The sequence below is a fragment of the Taeniopygia guttata genome, chromosome 7 (assembly GCF_048771995.1).
Source record: "Taeniopygia guttata chromosome 7, bTaeGut7.mat, whole genome shotgun sequence".
NCBI classification, from domain to species: domain Eukaryota; kingdom Metazoa; phylum Chordata; class Aves; order Passeriformes; family Estrildidae; genus Taeniopygia; species Taeniopygia guttata.
This window is the reverse complement of record NC_133032.1, coordinates 26,944,830-26,964,284: the sequence shown is the minus strand read 5'-3', so window position 1 is coordinate 26,964,284 and position 19,455 is coordinate 26,944,830. Positions and strand designations below refer to the sequence as shown.

Below are 19,455 nucleotides of genomic sequence, written 5' to 3'. Positions count from 1 at the left end.
CGTAAGCTCTGAAGAAAAGCACCTGGATGTGCTTTGCAGGTAAAGCCAAAAAAATGTTGAGGGTCAAAATCTAAACTGGCAGGGGAAGAATTACTGGAGAGCTTCCTGCTAATGTCAAGGAAAAAAAAGTGCGCTGATAACCTTAACAATTCACCTGGCCTTACTGAGACCTGTTGGGCACATCAGAACAGCAGCAGGCTTGTCAGAAATGTGAGGGATTCTGGATCCCTGAAGTTGTCTTAAATTTGAATTGACCTTTAATTGAGCCAGCAAAGTAAAAGATTATTTACCTTCTATTTTTAACAGTTTCTGCAGTAAAACTCTAAAAGCACTTTTAATAACTTCACAATGGAATTGGACCAAAAAAATTCTTGCTCGTGTTAATGCATAGGGAAATGTCAGCTACATTCTGACAAAGATATTCCCCACAAAGGGTGTGTCTGATAGCTGCTTGTGTGAGACAGCCCTCCTGGCTGCTACAGGGCTGAGTTTTCTCTCAGTTGCTGTCAGTGATAAAACCTCTGTTGATTTAATATGTTGAAATAGTATCTGTTAATTCTTTGCAGTTGCATTATCTTGCAAATCTTTGCATGTGGAGTGGACACATCTGGTTGTTTGCTAATATTAAATTAGAAACAGTTTGATCTGAGGAGTTTGTCTTGTATGTGGCTGGCCAACAGCTCACTTTCTTCGTGGCAAACATCACTGTACATTAAAGGAACACTTAAATGGTTCTGACTGATAGGATCTGTTGGCCTCATAAGAGTCATTTCTGTTTGCAGACAGCTGCAAGTGAAATGAGAATGAGTAATATATTAAGAAAATAACTGCTCATCAGTTTTGTGAGGAATACGTTTGGAAGAATGGCAGACTGCAGTGAAGAATGTGTGGTAAAGAAAATTGCTTTGGCTTGCTTGGGTTATACAAAATATTAAATGTCATCCTCTTCCAACTTTTTAAAGTATCCAATGAAAATTCAGTATGATCATGATGAACTTAATAGTAAACACCACATAAATATTTGAGTCTCGTGGCATGCCTGAATTATGTATTGTGTCTGAATAGGCATATTATGCATGGAGTACACTGACCTCAAGAATAATGTTTTTGCTAGCTACAGACAGTAAATAGATGTAGCAGTCATGTGTAAACATTTTTCAGCTGTATTGTGTATTTGAACACATTGCTTATGTAAAGAACACTTAGGCATTTAAAGAGTTTATTAGTTTGCATTCAGGATTAATAGTGAATGATCTGAAGGGAAATTTTTATTTTTTGTTTCCTTCTTCTGCAGTGGTATAGGAATTGTGTTAGTTTGACTCTCAGAAACCACTTAGGTTTCATTTGCTGGTGGTTCTGCATGAGTCAAGTTGCAGAAGGGAACCTCAAATGCTGAAAACAAACACTGACTTGCCAAGTTTTCATCTCAAACTCTGGATCAGTACTGCTCCCTAAAGGAGCTTGAACTTGAAAATGGAGGTTTCACATTTACCCCTTTTGCTTTGAAATTTTTGTTGCAGAAACTCTTCCATGATGAATAATTCTATTATTCATGCCACAGCTGGACCAGCTTCCTGATATAAGAAACATTTTTGGTGAGAAAAATCTGCTGAAAGACCATGATAAAATGGCCATCTTCCCATTTCATGGGGATGGTGAGGTAGCTGTTGGTGGCTTCCCCTAGAAACCCTGGTGACAGTGTGTATGCTGTGCCAGGGGTTGTACAAACAGCCTGGTGACCTTGGCCGCTGAAGCCCCAGCTTTGCAAATACATCTGTTTGTTTAACTTAACTATCATGAGTAATACCACAGGAATTGGTACCTAATATTAAACAGAAAATGATGATAGATGAGATGGAAAAGGTACAGAGCAGATGAAAAAGTAAACAATAAAAAGCCTCCCATTAAAACATTATCGTTTTGTTAAGGCTTTATTGCATAGTCATTCTTTTGTTACATACCTGTCTTGGTCTGAAATTCTGTCTATATTTTCCCCCAAACAGAACAGTCCAATTAATACAAATATTCAGAATATTTCCCCTTAATTGCTGGTTTTCTTTTTATTACTCTTACCAAGATATTAAGAAGGGAAGTCAAGCATGAAATGTGTAAGCAATTTTAACACACTTGAATTTATAAAAAGTACAATTGCAATTGAAAGAGTGGGAAATAGATACAAACAGTGCAATCCATAGTTTAGCCTTGTAATTTTTCTTGGTATTAACACTTAAGCTACAATCCTTCTTTGTATAGCTAGATTAGTTATTTTCCTATGCTTAATAGTTTATTATGCACAAGCTTGAATTCCACAATTCCACATCCAGTTCAAAACTGCTGAGAGCAATTGAAATTTCACTGGTGAAGCTTAATGTCAAGACCAGCACTCATCTGGAAGAGAGTGAATGACATATGGAATTCCAATGGGTTATGTTCTGTAAATGCTGATATAAGGCTAATGGTGTTTCTATATTCTGAGTCTTGGTTGTTTATTTATTTTGTAACTTACTGAGCAAACACAATGAGTTTTTCTTCAGGTTTTGTCAGTCTTTTAAAATGCTTTCAGCAGTTTATCTTTCTGCTTGGAAGTCTACTTCTCCCTCCCCTCCATGATCATAAATGGTAATTTCTGGTTTGGGGAACATTACTATAAGCTTTAAAATTCAGTGACATTTAACAGATTCCCCAGCTGTGGCTGGGGAATTTATTGCTTACATTTTCTGAGGCAGTAGTGTGAATTAGGATGAGGTACCAGCTTCTGGGAAAACTGTATTTGTGGAAGATACTGTTTGTGGAAAGATTGGTCTGCTGCTGGGATTTACTGAATACAGCAAATATACCTTCATCCTTCTTGGACTGTGAAGCACAGGAGAGTTCTGGGGAAATGACTGACTCTTTCTTAGCTTTACCAGAGCTTGGTCATCTGGATAGAAGTAAGTAAATAAAAAATGTAGGGCAGCCCTGTGCCCTTCTGGAGAAGCAGCTGCAGGCAAAGCAGCCTAACCTGGGCTACCTCTTTGTATGTGTGACCCAGTTCCACCCAAGGCGTGGCCCTAAATCTATATTGAGAGGTACTTACACTGCTTACACTGATACTGGTGCTGCCAGTTTGAAAACAGCACAAGGATTAGGAAACAGGCAGGGATGAAGCATCTGTCTCAGCTTCTGCATGGGCAGAAGTGGCCTGTGCTCTGCTCACTGAGCCTTGTCCACACCTGCAGGATTCCTGCTCTGTGTATTACATACCTTGAGGTGCTCACAAACTTACAGCAATTATATTTCTGCCTCTTGTGTTCTGCCAGGTGTGGTGGATTTAAGTGTGCTTGTGTGCAGATATCTGGTAATGTTGGTGTTTCAACCTTCCTCTTAGACTCTTATCTGATCTTACCCACTCATTTGGGTTTTATTTTTGCTCATACTCCTCTCTCCCTTTCTGTCTCAGCCACGTGCAGTATCCATCATGTCCAAGGATCATTCTTCCTTCTCTACGTGCATTATGTGTAGCCATCATTTTTCCAGGCAAGATCACCCCCTTGGCCTAAAGTTATTGGAGATGTGTGAAGGACATCAAATCAATAGCAGAGCCTTCTGCTCTGTTCTTCCAAGCCTTGGTCTCCTGGCTGGAGAAGTGTAATCACAGAGAATATTGACAGCAGATGTGTGTGGTGTTTTGATTAACACACCCTTGTTTTCAAGGTGGCACATCATATTTCAGAGTCAGTAGCAAATGTCTAATGAGGCTTCATTATTGGTGGAGCTGCAGTTTCTTTGCAGGAGTATCTTAGCCACACTGACTGTTCTAAACTGTTTGGAAGATTTAATAGAGCAAAAGCTTTCAGAGTCACTCTGTTTAAATTGTCTGTAACTTGGCAAATTTAAATCCCTTTACCATAGAATGGCTATGACTTAAAAATTGTGCGCACCTCTCTGTGTCATTGTACACAGAAAAATGTACTTTGGGAAAAAGGGAGGATTTTTTTCCCTAGAGTTATTCTAGCATATACATGTACATTATGTGACTTAACCGTACTTCAGTGTGAAAATTGGGCAACAGAAAGTCAATTAGTATATCACACAGATGGGTTTCAGGCAGGATTCTCATAATTTTTCTAACAGTACAGTAGAAAGCAAGTGTGATGGTACAGAAAATAAAAGCATTTCAGTGTACAATTAAAGAAATAAGGTCCTTTTGCAATATTATGCTTTATATATGAAAACATATGTGTTTGGTTTTCATTAAAGCATTACTTGGTAAAAGCATGAATTGTAATAGAAACTACTTGAATATGACTCTTGTTTTACATAAGCTGGAGCCTAGTTCCTGTAAATATATGTTACTGTACCAAGCAACTCTGAGAGGAAAATCAGTTCTTTTAATTTAACTTGCATCTTGTATGAATGTTTTAGTGACAGAATCCAAATGATTGGTTTATGCTGATTCATGGGAAGTAGCTTCCATCTGTATTTTCTCTGCATTTTTTTTATTATTTTCTAAAAAGAGTTATTACCAAAGCAGTAATTTCCCTGTGGAAAAAGGTACTTGAACTTCTAATTTACAGTTTTGTATAGGATGGTTTTTTAAAGTCAATTTTGATAATGCTAATATTAGTATAGAATGTAATTCTTGTTATTCTCTTGATTAAAAATAGCTGTGCTTGTTATTCTCTTGATTAAAAATACTAAAAATACTGAAAAAATTGCCTATTCAAAATGCTGTTTGAAAATAAATGGAAAATAAGATTACTCAAGTTGATTAGGCCTTTAAATGCATAACTTACAGCTCACAAATTACAATCTTTTCAGTTTCTAGGCAGTACAGAAGTGGAGCAGCCCAAAGGCACAGAAGTTGTAAGAGATGCTGTTAGAAAATTAAAGGTAAGAATTTTTAATGAAACATAAATGGAATGTACTCTTAACCTCTTTTCACAACTAAAACACTTTGTAGGTTTTCTAGATGAATTCACTGGCTCCATAAGGAGTTGCTTTTACCAATCTCTTTAGTGTGTAGGCTCTTCCTCATTATGTCTGTATGGTCAGGTGTTCTGCTGTTTACAATATTTAGTTGTCTTACAGATTTTACAATAATTTAGAAATATTTGTAAAGTTAATGTACTTCACTGGCTAATGCTTCTTCTTCAGGCTCATTTAGGGCTTCATTAATACAAGCAGAGGTAGCAAGAATTTGTTTTAGCTGCCATCCCCAGCTATGCCTGAGAAATCAGACTTTTGCAATTTCCTCTTGGCTACCTGTGCTTGGGCATCAAGGAATTTGGTGGCCAACTAAAAATATCTGAGCGCAATGACTTGTTGAGGGCTTTTTCAGTTCATGTGGCTTTGCCTTGGCTGCTCAGAGCTCTTCAGACACTGTGAGCTGGGGCAGGGAATGCTGATTGTTCCAGTCCACTCCACTGCCTTTTTCCTGTACAATTGCTTCATGCTCAGCTGCTCTGAGCTATCGGCCCTTCAGTTTACTTAGATGTAGAAATCTTTCTCCCTACTATTGCATTTTTCATAACTTTTTTGGGGGCTTTTCATTATTTGTATAAACAGGTTCCTTGGAAATTGGCAGGAAACATGGGGAGTCAATATTGAAAAAAATTGATTGTGTTATTACCATACTAAAGAAATGCAGACAGGAAATATGAGACTACTCATGCATCTCAGCTTTTAAGGCTCAGTTTTCCCTTGAGAAAGCCATCTTTACAAGATGGATCAGTAATCTTATTAAGATATTGAAACACATTCTTTGCTGTTGTTCTCACTCTACCAAAATAGTACAGCTGCCTTTAAAGACTCATTTAACTGATTCTTGGAGTGTTTTATGCCAAAAAGACTTTATTGTGCTGCAGATAGTCAGAGTCATTATTGCCTAGTTGTTTTCAAGTGTTTAAGGCTAAGTTTGACCCTTTATTAAGCATTGCAGCATTCTATCAGTGGAAATAAAGTGGGTTTCTGTGGTAGTTTTCCTTCATGAAATTCCAATACCCCCAGAAAAATCAGTTATGTGCAGAAATCTGTCACAGTGGTATCTTGCTATGGAGCAGCTTTGCTTCTGTTTTAATGGTGTTTTATTGCACTCCTGAATAAACCAAATGCTGAGTGTCTCTGTCTCACTGGTGGAACACCAGGCTGGCCTGGGTCTCACTGATCACTGGAGGCTTTGGGTGGGTTGAATTCTATGATTTCACATATGGAAATTGTTTCCTCTGAGAGAGGGTCCAAAAAGGATTTCAAATAACTGTTCTCAGAAGTGTGGGCAAAGTCAGAAATATATCTGGTTTATGGTCACTGGAGTATGTAGATACCCTCTCTAACTTTGTACACACATTCCCTAAATAAACCACCTTGGAGATAGAAGTCTGAATAGCTGCTGCCAGAATTACATTATTTTCTTTAAGTTTGGAATGTTGTAGCTTAGATATCAAGTATTGCATGTGATCTTACATAATCACAAGTTTATTAGAGAACTTCCAAAGTAAATAAACGTGACTTTTGGAAGGACCTGAAAAATCTTGGAACAGAATTCAGAGAGCAATGAAAATGCTTTTATGTTTGGAACAATCTCCAATTAATTGAATACTCATTTGAAGGCTGACTTAAGTTGTGCATCTGTAGTTTTTGAAGAGAAGCCTGGAGGTACTGGATTTTTATATTAGGACATATCCATAGTTTGTTTTTATAAAATGCTAATTGAAAATTTTTAAGCTATTAAAACAGCTTGAAAAGCTAATGTCATGTTGAAAGAAATGTTGACGAAATATGAAGTAGTTTGGGTGTAGGAGGGTTTTTAGAAGACATGTAGCTTCTCATGCCATATTTATATTTTTAAATTATCTGGATTTGCTTTTAATTGCAATGTTATTAATCATAATTGGTTTTTAATTAAAATAAATAGCTGGCAAAAAGACAACTGACACTTTCTTAATGTTTAGAGCTGTTTTTACAAGTGACATGCATCACTCTAATAAGCTTTTGCAGTCACATGCTCCAGTGATATACAGACCATGAAACGCAGCCACCAGAAAGCATTTTTCTTAAGCCCTCATTTCACCAAACTGTCAGAGTCAAGATTTGATATATGACTGTTTACTTCTCTAAATCATCTTAAAGCCTTAACTCAGCACAAAAACTTGGATTGTCCAGCGCAGAACCTGCAGCTGCCATTCCACAAACTGACTTTTCCCAGCAGATGGAGCTGATGTTCTACAGAAACATAAAGTATCTTGGACAAACCTTTTCTTGATGCTTTGTTGGCGTTTTTATCCCAAATATGGCTCTCATATTTTCTTGACAATTTTTCTGGGACAGTTGCAATTAGAAGATAGTTTTTTTTCAAGCAACTATGATTAATTTTTCTTGAGGGTTCTCCAGTGCTTTTATCTAGGTGAGATTTCCTCTTATGTTTTCCAAGTGCTTGGAGCTGTGCTGCAGGAGAAAGAAGAAACTTGAACACTAATGTTTTACAATGTGATTGTTTATTTATTTGTAAGATAAGGTGGACTGTTATCACAATTTATTACAAAATGTGTTTTCCTTCAAGTTTTCTAGTCAAAGTTGTTTCTAGAATGAAACAGAAACTAAAGCACGTGGTGCCCAGATGCTGTATCCAAACATGCCTACTGTACTCAAATGTCTACATATTGTTAAATCACACTTTATTTTATTAAATTAAATTATTGCTTTCCTTGATTAATGAATTTTGTAACTTCTCAGTCAGACTGTAAGAATGAATTTGATCCTTATAAGGTGTTGGAAGGGTTGCCAGAGGTGGAAACAGGTAGAAAGAGCAACATGGCATATGGAAGAAGCAGCATAACCAGAGCTGTGGTAAGAAAGTTGCATGGAGGAGTGTTAGGAAAAAAACAGAATAAACACCTGAGTTTTGGGCTGTTTCTTGTCTTCCAAGGGATGTTTTGTGAGGGCCAAACTTAAGGCTGTTTGCTTACCCAGCTTTCAACTCATTATCCTTTTTCTTCTACTTTTTTTCTGTAAGTGGAGATGACCAGACAAAATGCAAATAGAATGAATCACTTTGAAACCACTTGAAATATTTTTCATCATGTCCTTGACCTCTAAGGGTACACAGGGTGAAGAGTGCTCGTTCACACACTTGCACACAGGCAGAGATGTTGTCCTGTGCTGCCCTTAAAGGACCATGCATGGGTAGTGGTCTGAACTCAGTTTCATTTGCTGTTGAAAGGACAGAGGAGGAGGGTGGAGTACAGAGAAGCTTTTAATATTGGAATAAAGAGATTTGCAGCCAAGCCTTCCAGCCATGACTGCTCCCTTTGAAGTACTGCAGAAAGCAGAATTTGTGGTTCAAAACCTGTCAAGGACATCCTGAAGACCAAAGCAAGGCAGAGGAGAAGAGCTGAATAAGAAAATACCTGTTCACCCTGCCTCTCAAAAACCTAAAATTAAACCTTCCCCCTTTGCTCAGACCACCCCCACCCAAAAAAAAAAACCCAAAAAAAACCACAAAAAACAACCCACAACTAAAACCAATCAACCAAACAGGAAAAAATCTCCATGCCACCAGACAAAAAAACCAAAATATCTCAAAACAGCAACAACAAAGCAGCCCACCACCAAATAAAACACAAAAAATCTGTCAGGAAGTGAGATGGAAAAAAGACTGCACTCTATTGTCTTCCACTCTGTGGTTAATAGATGGATAGCCTTCCTCTCAGTCCACTGTGTATCTGGAAAATAAAATACAACCTATTCCATAGACATGCACTTCTGGATGGCTTTTTCCCTGTCCAGATGATTGAGAGATTGAATTTTGCATATCATTTCACCCTTTTCCTCCTCTTGATGGCTATTTTTCAGAGGCCATAATTTCATTATGCCCACATCAAATGTCCATGGGAGTTTGGACCATAACATGACCAATTAGATGACATGAAGGCACTGCAAAAAAATGAGGCCTGTTGGGTTTTTTTCAGACATGTTTCCTTATAATGAATATTGTAATGAGAAAAAGGAGGAAAAGCATTTTCTGCAGGACAGGTTACCAAGCTGTTTCCTAGCTTATCCAGTGACCCTGCCCTAAACCAGGGCTCTTTCAAGGTGTGAAGTGCAATGTCTGATTTGTCACTGGTCACCTGAATCAAATCACAGGAACATCTCCCTTTTGATGTCTCAACTATTTTTAATTAAATCTTGAATTGTGCAGGGAGGTGTAAATATTAAACAGAAGCACATATTTTTGAATGGATGGTTTAAATTGATTTATAGATCTATAGATGTAATTAGTCTTAACAATTAATTCTTTCTTTCCAGTTCCTGGCTGTCTTGAAAACATGATTTTTTTTTCCTCATGGCATTTTTGTTGGTTGTAGTTTGATAAGACTTGATACCTAAACACATCAAATTTAATTTTAAAAACACTCTTAGAGTATGCATTTTCTCCTGCGGCTGTGATAAATTACAAAATATATGGATGGTTTTTATTTTTTATTTTTATTTTTAAAGCTAAGTTAAACCGTAGAAAATAGGTTTATTTGTATCTGTTACTTTCCCTAAAAATGCCATGAAAATATAACATTAATTCCGAAGCAGTTGAACATAAACGAGCCCATCCCACTGAGCTGGATTAAACCTGGGGTTCGTGCCTGAGAACATTATATGTATAAGCTAACAGTTTAAGAATTTGGCCCATCGTTTCTCTTCCCAAGCCATGCTGTGATTCATTATAATTTTATATCATTTTCCATTTTGATGCCAATGGGAGGCTGCAGATTTTTACCCTCTTAAATAATCTTGTTACTGTGTGCGATACAAATATTATTTGGTTTCAAATGTGTGCTAATAGAAAAATATAATGTTTGTACATCTCCCAGGTCTGGAGGTCCCTTGGGTTCCTCCTTAGGTAGAAGGAATGACTAGAAATAAATAAAAGAGAAAATTCCTGATACCTGGCTCAGTGACGGGAGGTGCTGTTCAAACCCTGCACAAGTTTGGGAGGTGGGTGAATGTGGCGTTCTGGAGAATGTCAGATATAAAAGAAATTGCTGATCAGTATCTGTGTGCTATCTGTTATTGCACAGGACAGTGGGCAGGACAAAGAAAGGAACCGCCACAGATTTTCTGAATTAATCTTTGTGTGTTCACTGTATCCAGTAAACCTTTGACTAGAAAGCTCATTTGTCTGTGTGAAGGGGGTTCTTCTGTGCTTGGTTGCTTTCACCATTGGTTTTGATTTTATGGACTGTCTTAAAGTGGGTTTTCCAGCCCTCTGCTAACTTTGCTAAATAGCCTGTGAATTTTTTCTCCATTTTGTTAATATCCTTCTGCATTTGAAACCCTCAGCAGATAACATTTGAGTGTTTTCTCACGAGCAGCTGGTGCAGTGCAGCCATTGTTGTCATCTTAAGGATCTCTTTGAAATATCTTCCCAGTTTTGGTTTCATGAGCAGGTCCTCACTTAGTGGAAGTCCTACCACATAATCAAGACTTCATTCTTCCATCCTCACAGGGTAGTCTTCCAAGAACCAAAGTTTGTTGCCACATGTGGGATTTGCAGGGTTGCTTGTAGGAAAACAAGGGCTCTGTTGGGATACCAACCTGTGGGGTTCTGGTTGATGAGGCTTCTCCCTGTTATTTGCCCCTTCACCAGTCTTTGTGGTCTGCAAGCTTTCTCTGTAACAATTTTAGATTTCAGATCACTAGTTAGTTTTCTCCCCATTTTTTTCCCCTCTTATTTTTTCTGCTTGCAGATTTTATCAGTTTTTTTTTTTTTCCCTGGTCATTGTTCAATAATGTCATGCTTAAGAAAAAAACCCTGCTGGAATACATTAGAAACATATCTTCCCAATGACAATTTCCTGTTTATAACTACATCTGGAGACTAATGTAACTAACTTAACTCATACTTTCTTTCTATTGCTTCACTTTCTTAAATATAAGTGGCATACAAAATACAGATGCTTTGTCTGCTTGGACAGTCTGCTTTTTTGTAAAATATTGATTATCATTAATTTCATCTCACTTGAACTCACTAATTCTTGAACTGGATTTCTGCTTTTTTCAGAGTGGAGATGTGGTAGGGTCAGTTTGTTCACCCTTTTTTTAGAATTGGCACAGAACTGCCTTCTGGAACGTTCTCAGTGTTGTAAGTCTTCTTGACTACTTGGAGCAAGCTTTGGCCAGCTGTTCTAAAACTTGTGCAAGTTATTTACATCACTTACTTTAAAACCTTTTTCTTTAAAACTTATTTTCTTTAAAAACTACAACTTTTTCATGTTGTAGCTGTCTTTTGAGATTCTGAGATAATTGCTGTTGGAAAATCAAGCATTCTGTCATTGTTCTCAATATATACCATGAGTTTAGCAGTAAAATCAAATAGTATTTGTGCTTTCTTTTCATTACTGCACAGAAATTCTCATGCATGGCTTGCTTGCAAAGGGACGTTTCCAAAAGGTCAGGATTTGCTCGAGTTCCAGAATGTTTCAGGATAGGTTGCGCCCCAGGGTTATCTGGCACCATGGAGGACATTGGAAATTGAGATGTCCGAATTCTCTGGGTGATTTTTGGATTTTGTTGTCATTCCATTTACCCTGGAAAAGTGAGAAAAGGGATCACACACACAGCCTCCAAGCCCCACCCAATGAAAGGACATCAGGAAATTAAAATTAGAGAGGAAAGCCAGTGGAGTGCAGCTAATGAATAAATGCATGATCTGAAAATTATCTAAAGACCCTTTAAGTTTTATATTCCTCTTGAAAAAAAAAAAAAATCTGTGCTAATAAAGCAGTGGTTACCCTTTCTTTTTCCTCTTTAAGCACAGACTTGGAAGGCTAAATTGGCAATATAAAATTTAGGACAGATTTTATGTGCCTTAATGAGTGGTTTTTTATTAAACTTTTTTTTTCGCTGTAGTGAATTTTAATTGTTCTTTAAAGTCAACAGATGTCATTGGACAAAGTGCTGTAAACCAGCATTTATGATTTTTAAAATTTTATTTTCTATAAAATGTCTTAAAAAAAATAAAATAAGCATATGGCATGGTACACCTTAATAAAGATACAGGGATTAATGTGTATTAAAAGTGGATATGGCAAAACATGGGCTTGAAGTTAAATTCGCAGATGGGAAAAGGATGTGTTGCAGTACATGATGCTGAAGAGGCAGAACTAGAAATTATATTTTCTTGACTCTCAACTAATTGGTTTTCACAAGTAAGTAATCCTGTATGAAATATAAAATACTTTATATTTATTTTACTTGGCCAGTAAGTGTAGCAGTTCTAGATATTTAAATGCAAAATAGATATTTAAGAGTTTGTTTTGAGAATGGCACAGAGTGGTTTAGATGGGGGATAGCTTTTTGGGGTTTTTGAGGTGGGAGGGTGCTGTTTGTTTTACCAAGTGTGTGATACTTATCAGCTATTGGGGTGCATTAATCAGTAATGAAGTGTTTAGGTAAATCCTGTTACTGTGTGAAGTTAAGAGGATCAATTATAAACTAATATTTAGCTATCAAAAGTCCCACAAGTGCCTTCAAAAGGAGGAATAAAATTGAGAAGAAGGGAAAAACAGGTTCATCTTGTGCTTTTAGGGTGGTTCTGCAAACTAGTTAATAATTTGCTATTAATGAAGCTGCCTGTAAGCAAAATGAAATAAAAGAGATTAACAGTCATATTGTGCAAAGCACTTGTGTTATGGGAAGATTTTCCAAGTACTAGTTGGAAAAGGATCAGAGCAAAAACCCTGAGCTATCACTTAAATGAATAATTAATTGTAGTCAGAGTTTTTAAGGGTTTGTGGGAGAGGTGTCACTTGGCAAAAGCTGAGCACCTCACAATGACGAGGAATTTCAGGCTTGTGTCTGCCAGGTGAAATAGGACAGCACCCTTGGTGACACCCTAGATACTTGATGGCCCTGAAAGCCATTGTCCACACTGGCTTCTGACACAGAAGAAACTGAACAGAAGGAACCCACATTTGTACTGGTGGGGAATGATGCACCTGGTTTATTCTGGAATGGGAGTGTTGAGGATAATTGTGTTCAAACAGAGCTCTGAAGCAGAGATTCCGACTCCTGGGCTTTAGTGGATCATCATCCTTATTTGTGCATTTGAAAATGCCATTCTAGGCTGTCAAAGACTTGAGAGTAGAAGGGCAGCGTTTTGCTCTGGTAACAAAGATCAATCACATATATTTGCTAAGAAAGGTACCCAGATTTAGGGCATTTCTGAACTGTGATGCAGGGACAAATTTGAGGTACTGTGCTGATTTTATAGGCTATGTTCACGAGAGAAAGACAGAAAGGTAAGTATAGAAAAGTAGATGGAAAAGGATGGAAAATGTATTGGATAGGAATTATTACCCAGCCCAGTCATATAAAGTGCTATCCAGCCACCATCTAGTGGGCTGCAGGCAGATAAATTCTGAGAAAAAAACAGATCAAGTACTTCTGAGGTGCTGACCCAGCTGTAGTGCTTTAAAACTGACCCTGTTTAAAACAACTGATGGACTATCTTAATGGAGCATCTGGAAGTACCCTCCATGCATGAGTATGGAAGTGACATGTATTTGAAGTATGCAAAATCTTCAATTAAGTGCATAAAAAGCAGATAAAAGTTACAGGGAAGATGCTAAGTAATTTTAAAATAATTCTCCTTGAATTTTAGGAACATTCTGTAATGTGCAGTTAGAAATGCTGGTCTGTGCCCGATGGAGACTCTTGGAATAGTTGGTGTTTTTTATGAGAAGCTTATTGAAAAAGGAAACAACTTCAGGTGGAGCGAGCTGAGAAAAAATCAGAATTAATAAAGACAAATAAACTCACTATTAATGTAGTTGCTGTTGTGCTTTTTGTGTTTCAGTTTGCAAGACATATCAAGAAATCTGAAGGCCAAAAGACACCTAAAGTTGAGTTACAAATCTCAATCTATGGTGTAAAAATTCTAGATCCAAAAACAAAGGTAAGAAACTTACATGGGGTTTTTTTTCGTGCTAAACTAGTTGTTTCATTGGTTTTAAGGTTTTTATTGTTTTGTGTTTTTTAAAGTATTATAATTAAAGCTGTTTCTGTTGATGGAAAAAATCTTCTAAAATACCATGTTTTCTTACAACACCTGGGTGACATCTTCCCAGGAAGGTACATTACAGTCTTGAAGGAACACTGTAGCTAATGTCGGATTCAATTTTTTTTTTAATCCTTTCACAGCAGAGCTTTTAAACTTTGAGGAAGATGAAAACAATGAGCTAAAGAAATGTTAACTCTGCATATGATAAAGACCTTTCCATATATATGGTGACTATTGAATTTGGAAGATTCTTTTGTTCCTGTTTAATTGTGGAGTAATTGCTGCATTCAGGCAATGGCATTTTCTCAAATGGTAGCTGTAGTTCAAAGCCATAGATGTTTACAGAACATTTTTGCTCCAGACTCTTTACACAACCAGAACTCAACAGTTCACACATAAGCAGAGGGGACAAGAGGTATCCATGTCAACTTTAATCAACTTTAATTGGAGTTTTTGCATGTTCCTTATGAGGTAGGGTAGACAGGAGTGCTAAACCCCATATCCTGTTTAACTGTTTTAAAGTAGCAGTTTGAAATGCCAAAAGATCTTAGCCTTCCTGCTGAGATTAACAGAAATCTGTGGGATATATGTTCCTGGGGGAGTAGGAACATTCTAATCTCTTAGCAATGTTGTTATTACAATTGAGTTGTTATTACAACTCAAGTAATAATCAACTGTGAGCAGTCTTTTTATCTCCCCCACTTCATTTCTTGTAGCCTCATGTAAATTTCAATTGAGTTGTCCTTTTTGCTCAGTTTATAAATGCTTTAGAAAATTCAATTTCATGTTATCAGCACTAATTGAAGTCTTTTTTTGCAGTGTGTTTTTGAAACAAAGCACTTCAGTAGGAATATTGGGTTTTAGTCAGATAGTGACTATTAATGACAGTAGAAACAGCCTATGTATCAGGACCAGATTCTATACTTGCCACTCAGAAAAAGGATTATAGAAAAGTGGTTCTGTTCTTAAATGATGTTAAATAATTATATGGATCTGTAAACCTCATAGTGCCAGGGCAAGCACACTTCATTGTTTCTGTGTGTTGAAGAGCACAGGACAGAGATCTGGGACATGGGAGAAGTGGAATGCCCAGAACAGCTGTAAAGACTGAGAAAATGAACTCACGTGGGGCAAGGGGAAAAGATTGCCCATAGGGTGCATTTTTTGGCTATGTGCTTGTGTGCAGAGAGGGCATAACCTTGTTTGTGGGCTTACAGAAAGCTGGGAGCCCCAGTGCTGCACAGACACTTTCTTTTTTTAATAGACAATAGTTCATATCTAAAAGACATACTTTCCTTTAAAGCAAATACTGCTTTCCCATGTAATAAGCCAAATAAAATAAAATACCAAGAAGAGACTTGTTGAAGAAAAACAACCAAAAAAAAAGTTGAGATAGTTTATTTCAGTCTTGTCAAGCTCTCACAACTGAAGAGCACTGCCATTGCAACTTTTTAAATAGCTGGAAATTGCTCTTTAATGGAAAATTAAATACAGTAGCAAAAAAATACAAATAATAATGCTTAAAAGCTGCTTATGTGGCACCTCAAGTAAACAAGTATTTGCATGTCAGATTACTTTCTCTTTACTTGGTTAGCAAAGTAATTTTATTTCAGTTTTCTGTATTTAATGTAGCAAAGTAAGGACTCATTTCAGTAAATCCATTTTAACAAACCTTGAGAGATGATGAAATTTAAAGATCTTTTGTACCTGGAAAAATAACAGATTATTTTACATAATCAGGCCCTAAATAAATTGCAGAGGGATGCAAAGCAACAGCAAAATCAATTTTCTAGCACAGAAATTACTGTCCAAATAAACACTTCCAGATAAATGCTGTCCAAATAAAAAACTTCCTGTTTACATTCAGTAAAAACTGGAGTGGTTTTGGAGATGAGTTTGCCAACCTCTGTTACACTTTAAGTCCATTTTTGGGTGCTCTCATGTGCAATAAGAGACATTCAAAAACATTGCTGCAGCTTGCCTACTCTTATGAGGAAATGCAGAGCTTTCCTTTGTGCATCTTTATCCTAATCAGTGCAGGAATTTCTGAAAAATTACCTTTCTGTTTGTTTGCAGGAGGTCCAGCACAACTGTCAGCTCCACAGGATATCCTTTTGTGCTGATGACAAAACTGACAAGAGAATATTTACTTTCATATGCAAAGACTCAGAATCAAATAAGCACCTGTGCTATGTGTTTGACAGTGAAAAGTGTGTAAGTACTCGGGGTGCTCTGCAGGGCTCGAGGGCAATGAGAGGCAGCCTGCCTTTTAACTGGGACACAGTTTTTCATGTCAGCATGGTGTCTTGCAACTTAGATACATTAAATTAAGAAAGAGTCTCTTTCTTCAGTGATCTGAGGTGATTTTCTGGGATAATTTCTCTTGCTGCGCAGCTCAACATCCTGGGGGAAGCATCTGCAATATTCCTGGAGAACAGGCTCCATCCCACCGGGCTTGAGATATTTGCACAGCTGTTTACAAAGATTACTGCAGCCCTGGGGCTGAGATACCCTTGCAGGCTTTTCTGCTGATCTGTCTGTCTCTGGTTTTAGTGTTGGGGTTTTTGTGTGGTGTTTGTTTTTGGGGGTTTTTATTTTGTCGCAGCAAGGTTCTCCCTTCTTTGTCCACCCCTTTCCCTGCCCCATATCTCAAGTCTAACACCACAAAGCACTCCCAGACAACTAATTGTACCAAGAACATTCTCTAGTGTCTGAGACAGAACAGTTATTCCTTACTGTATTTATTTCTCTGCTAAAGTTCTAAGCAAACAGTGTAACCATAGGTTCACCTTTTATTGTCTTGGAATCACTTGTTTCTGAAACCTTGGTGTCCTCCATCAGTTTCCTGTAGGCTTATGTTACCCCCATCATTTTTGACATAGATATTCTGCACTGACTGTGTAAACACATCATAACATGAGATATGAATCCACATAGAACTAGTAAACTATTATACTTTGCACATACAAATGCAATATCTGTGGATTTTTTTTCTGGATATATGCAGCTGGAAATAATTGGGCAGTTAAATACTTGTCTGCAGTATCCTGAATAAGCTTTTATAGTACTCACAAAAATAAGTGTTGAAATCCAGATTTAAAATCAATAGGGATCAAAATATCCATTGGCATGAAAATATTCTTTCATTCAATGTAAAAGACTTTATTTAGTGATTGAACAGGCTGTATATGCTTCAGAAATCATCAGGAAGAGCCATTGTGCAGTATGATATCTGTGTTTATGGAAATTGAAGACATAATTTATACTGTCTCATCTCCTTTCTTTATCCAAAGTGTTTTTACATTCTTTCATAGCATTTTGCCAGGGTGTCTTATTGAAGGATGCTTGTGATGCTCGTTTGTCGTGTTGGCTTCATGGTTGATGGGGTGAAGCCTTTGAATATGATACATGGTATAAATAATTTTGTGATGTTCTGAAATGAAAGGAGCTCCAGCAAATATTCCTAATTTACTAATTTCAGTCTTATGTTTTATGTAAAGGCAGAAGAGATAACTTTAACAATTGGTCAAGCATTTGACTTAGCTTACAGGAAATTTCTGGAATCCGGAGGAAAAGATGTTGAAACAAGGAAACAAATTGCAGGTTTACAGAAAAGAGTAAGTTTTGAACTATGTTGTTCTTTTTAAGACATAAAAATATATGTTGCTGTATTTGTATTATCTTTTTTTTATAGAAGCATAATTTCCAGCATTATTCTCAGATTGCTAAGGTAAAATAAAATACAAAAAAAAATCTGTTAAAAAATATATTGGTTTTTTGTCCTCCAAGGATACTAAAAAGAAAATTTGAAATATGGAGGATACTAAAATTTAATTAGATTTTGCAATCAGATAACGAGTTAAACCTTGATTCCAAATCACCAGATCTCTGATGAAACTTATGCTCAGTGGATACTGTTGTTGAAATCCGTGACTATCCCAATAGCTATTGAATAACCATTTGCTTTGTAGATTCAAGAATTAGAAACTGAAAATGCAGAACTGAAAAATAAAGTTCAAGATTTGGAAAACCAGTTAAGAATAACACAAGTACACGCATCTCCAGTAAGTACCCGACAAAACTCTTGTGTCCAAGTCACTCTATATTTATAATCACTTTATGATCATTCTGAGCATCCCTGCTGTTCCCAGAGATTGCCATTAACATGCAGTGATCAGTAGCAGGTTTGTTGAAGGGCAGTGTCACTAACAGTGCCAGAGTGAGGAGCCAGCAGAAGTGCAAATTGCAGTCTCTGCAGCTGTGCCTCTTCCATACCTATTTGTTGCTGCCTGAGGACACCAAATGCTCACTCCACTAGAGAGCTGAATGTGCCAGCTGAGGGTGAAAAACCATCCTGCACTGAAAGGTTCCTAAATGCTGCCTGGGAGCTCCTCACAGCTTTGTCACAAGCACATGGTGACCTGTGGCTGGCAGCCTGCCTGCCAAGGAGTCCTTAGGTCTTGGGAGCTAATGCTGGGTGCTAGGGAAAGAGGAGCAAGGGTGGGCTCCTCGCTGCAAATTCCAACTGCTCTGCAGTTCCTGTAGATGATCAGGACTGAAGCTTGTTTAAATTGATGGCTGGCACTTGCTGACACCTAGGCAGGACCTCCTGCAATGCAGGTTGCACTGCAGGCTGGTCCTTATGACACCCCTCTTCTTACAGGCATGCTCCATCTGTACAGCTTTAGGTGGCTCTCAAAATAAATCCAGTTTCTTAATGTGTGGCAAAATCTTTGAACCAGAGGAACTGCTTTTCAGCTGTGCATTTTGGACTGCCTTGTTCCTGCTCTGGATCTTCACCATTTCCCCTTAAATGGATGTTCAAAAATGTGGGCAGTGTAAAAGCATATTTGCAGTGGTGCTGACAGTTTCTCAGTAGTGTCTGTACACTCTATGTTGATCAGATGCTTGTTCCCATGAGGGACTGCCAATTCATTTTACTGAAATCTACTTAGAGGAGAGAACACCATAAATTATAAATACTGTGCAACCACCACAGTGAACATTTTACATTATTAATGTCTTCTCACTTATGAAGCATTCAGTGATGGGTAATCAATCTTAATGGTAGATTTAATATCAAGTTAGACAATTCTTTCATCTTTTATTTTCCTCAACTGGGATGGCACTTTGTTTTTATTTATGAATATAATAATTAAATGTACATTTGAATGCAAATAAATAGGCTCTTGAATGCATTGCAAGCAATTATTTTCTTTCATTTAAATAAAGAACTTTGGCATTTCATTAGGCAAAAAATATGAAAGAAAGATATTAATAGTGCCCCAAAAATATCCAGTAGTTTGTGATTTTTGGTGTCTTTTAAGACAATGGGGTTGCATTCCATATTAAAGAGTTAAGGTCTGAATTTGTTAATTTGACAGCCACTTGTAAACTCTCTCCCTAGAGGGTGTTTTATTGTT

General features: G+C 37.2%; 1 protein-coding gene across 14 annotated transcripts in view; it reads left to right on the top strand.

Annotated features, from left to right (window-relative positions):
* The window catches only part of GULP1 (GULP PTB domain containing engulfment adaptor 1), a 143,783-nt gene that overhangs the window by 99,899 nt on the left and 24,429 nt on the right, over positions 1-19,455 (top strand). For all 14 annotated transcript variants that reach the window (XM_032749471.3, XM_030277873.4, XM_030277882.4 and 11 more), the window contains 5 exons: positions 4,801-4,872; positions 13,829-13,927; positions 16,109-16,246; positions 17,533-17,649; positions 18,004-18,096. In XM_032749471.3, coding sequence (XP_032605362.1) covers positions 4,801-4,872; positions 13,829-13,927; positions 16,109-16,246; positions 17,533-17,649; positions 18,004-18,096 — 519 coding nt within the window. The remainder of the gene's footprint in view (positions 1-4,800; positions 4,873-13,828; positions 13,928-16,108; positions 16,247-17,532; positions 17,650-18,003; positions 18,097-19,455) is intronic.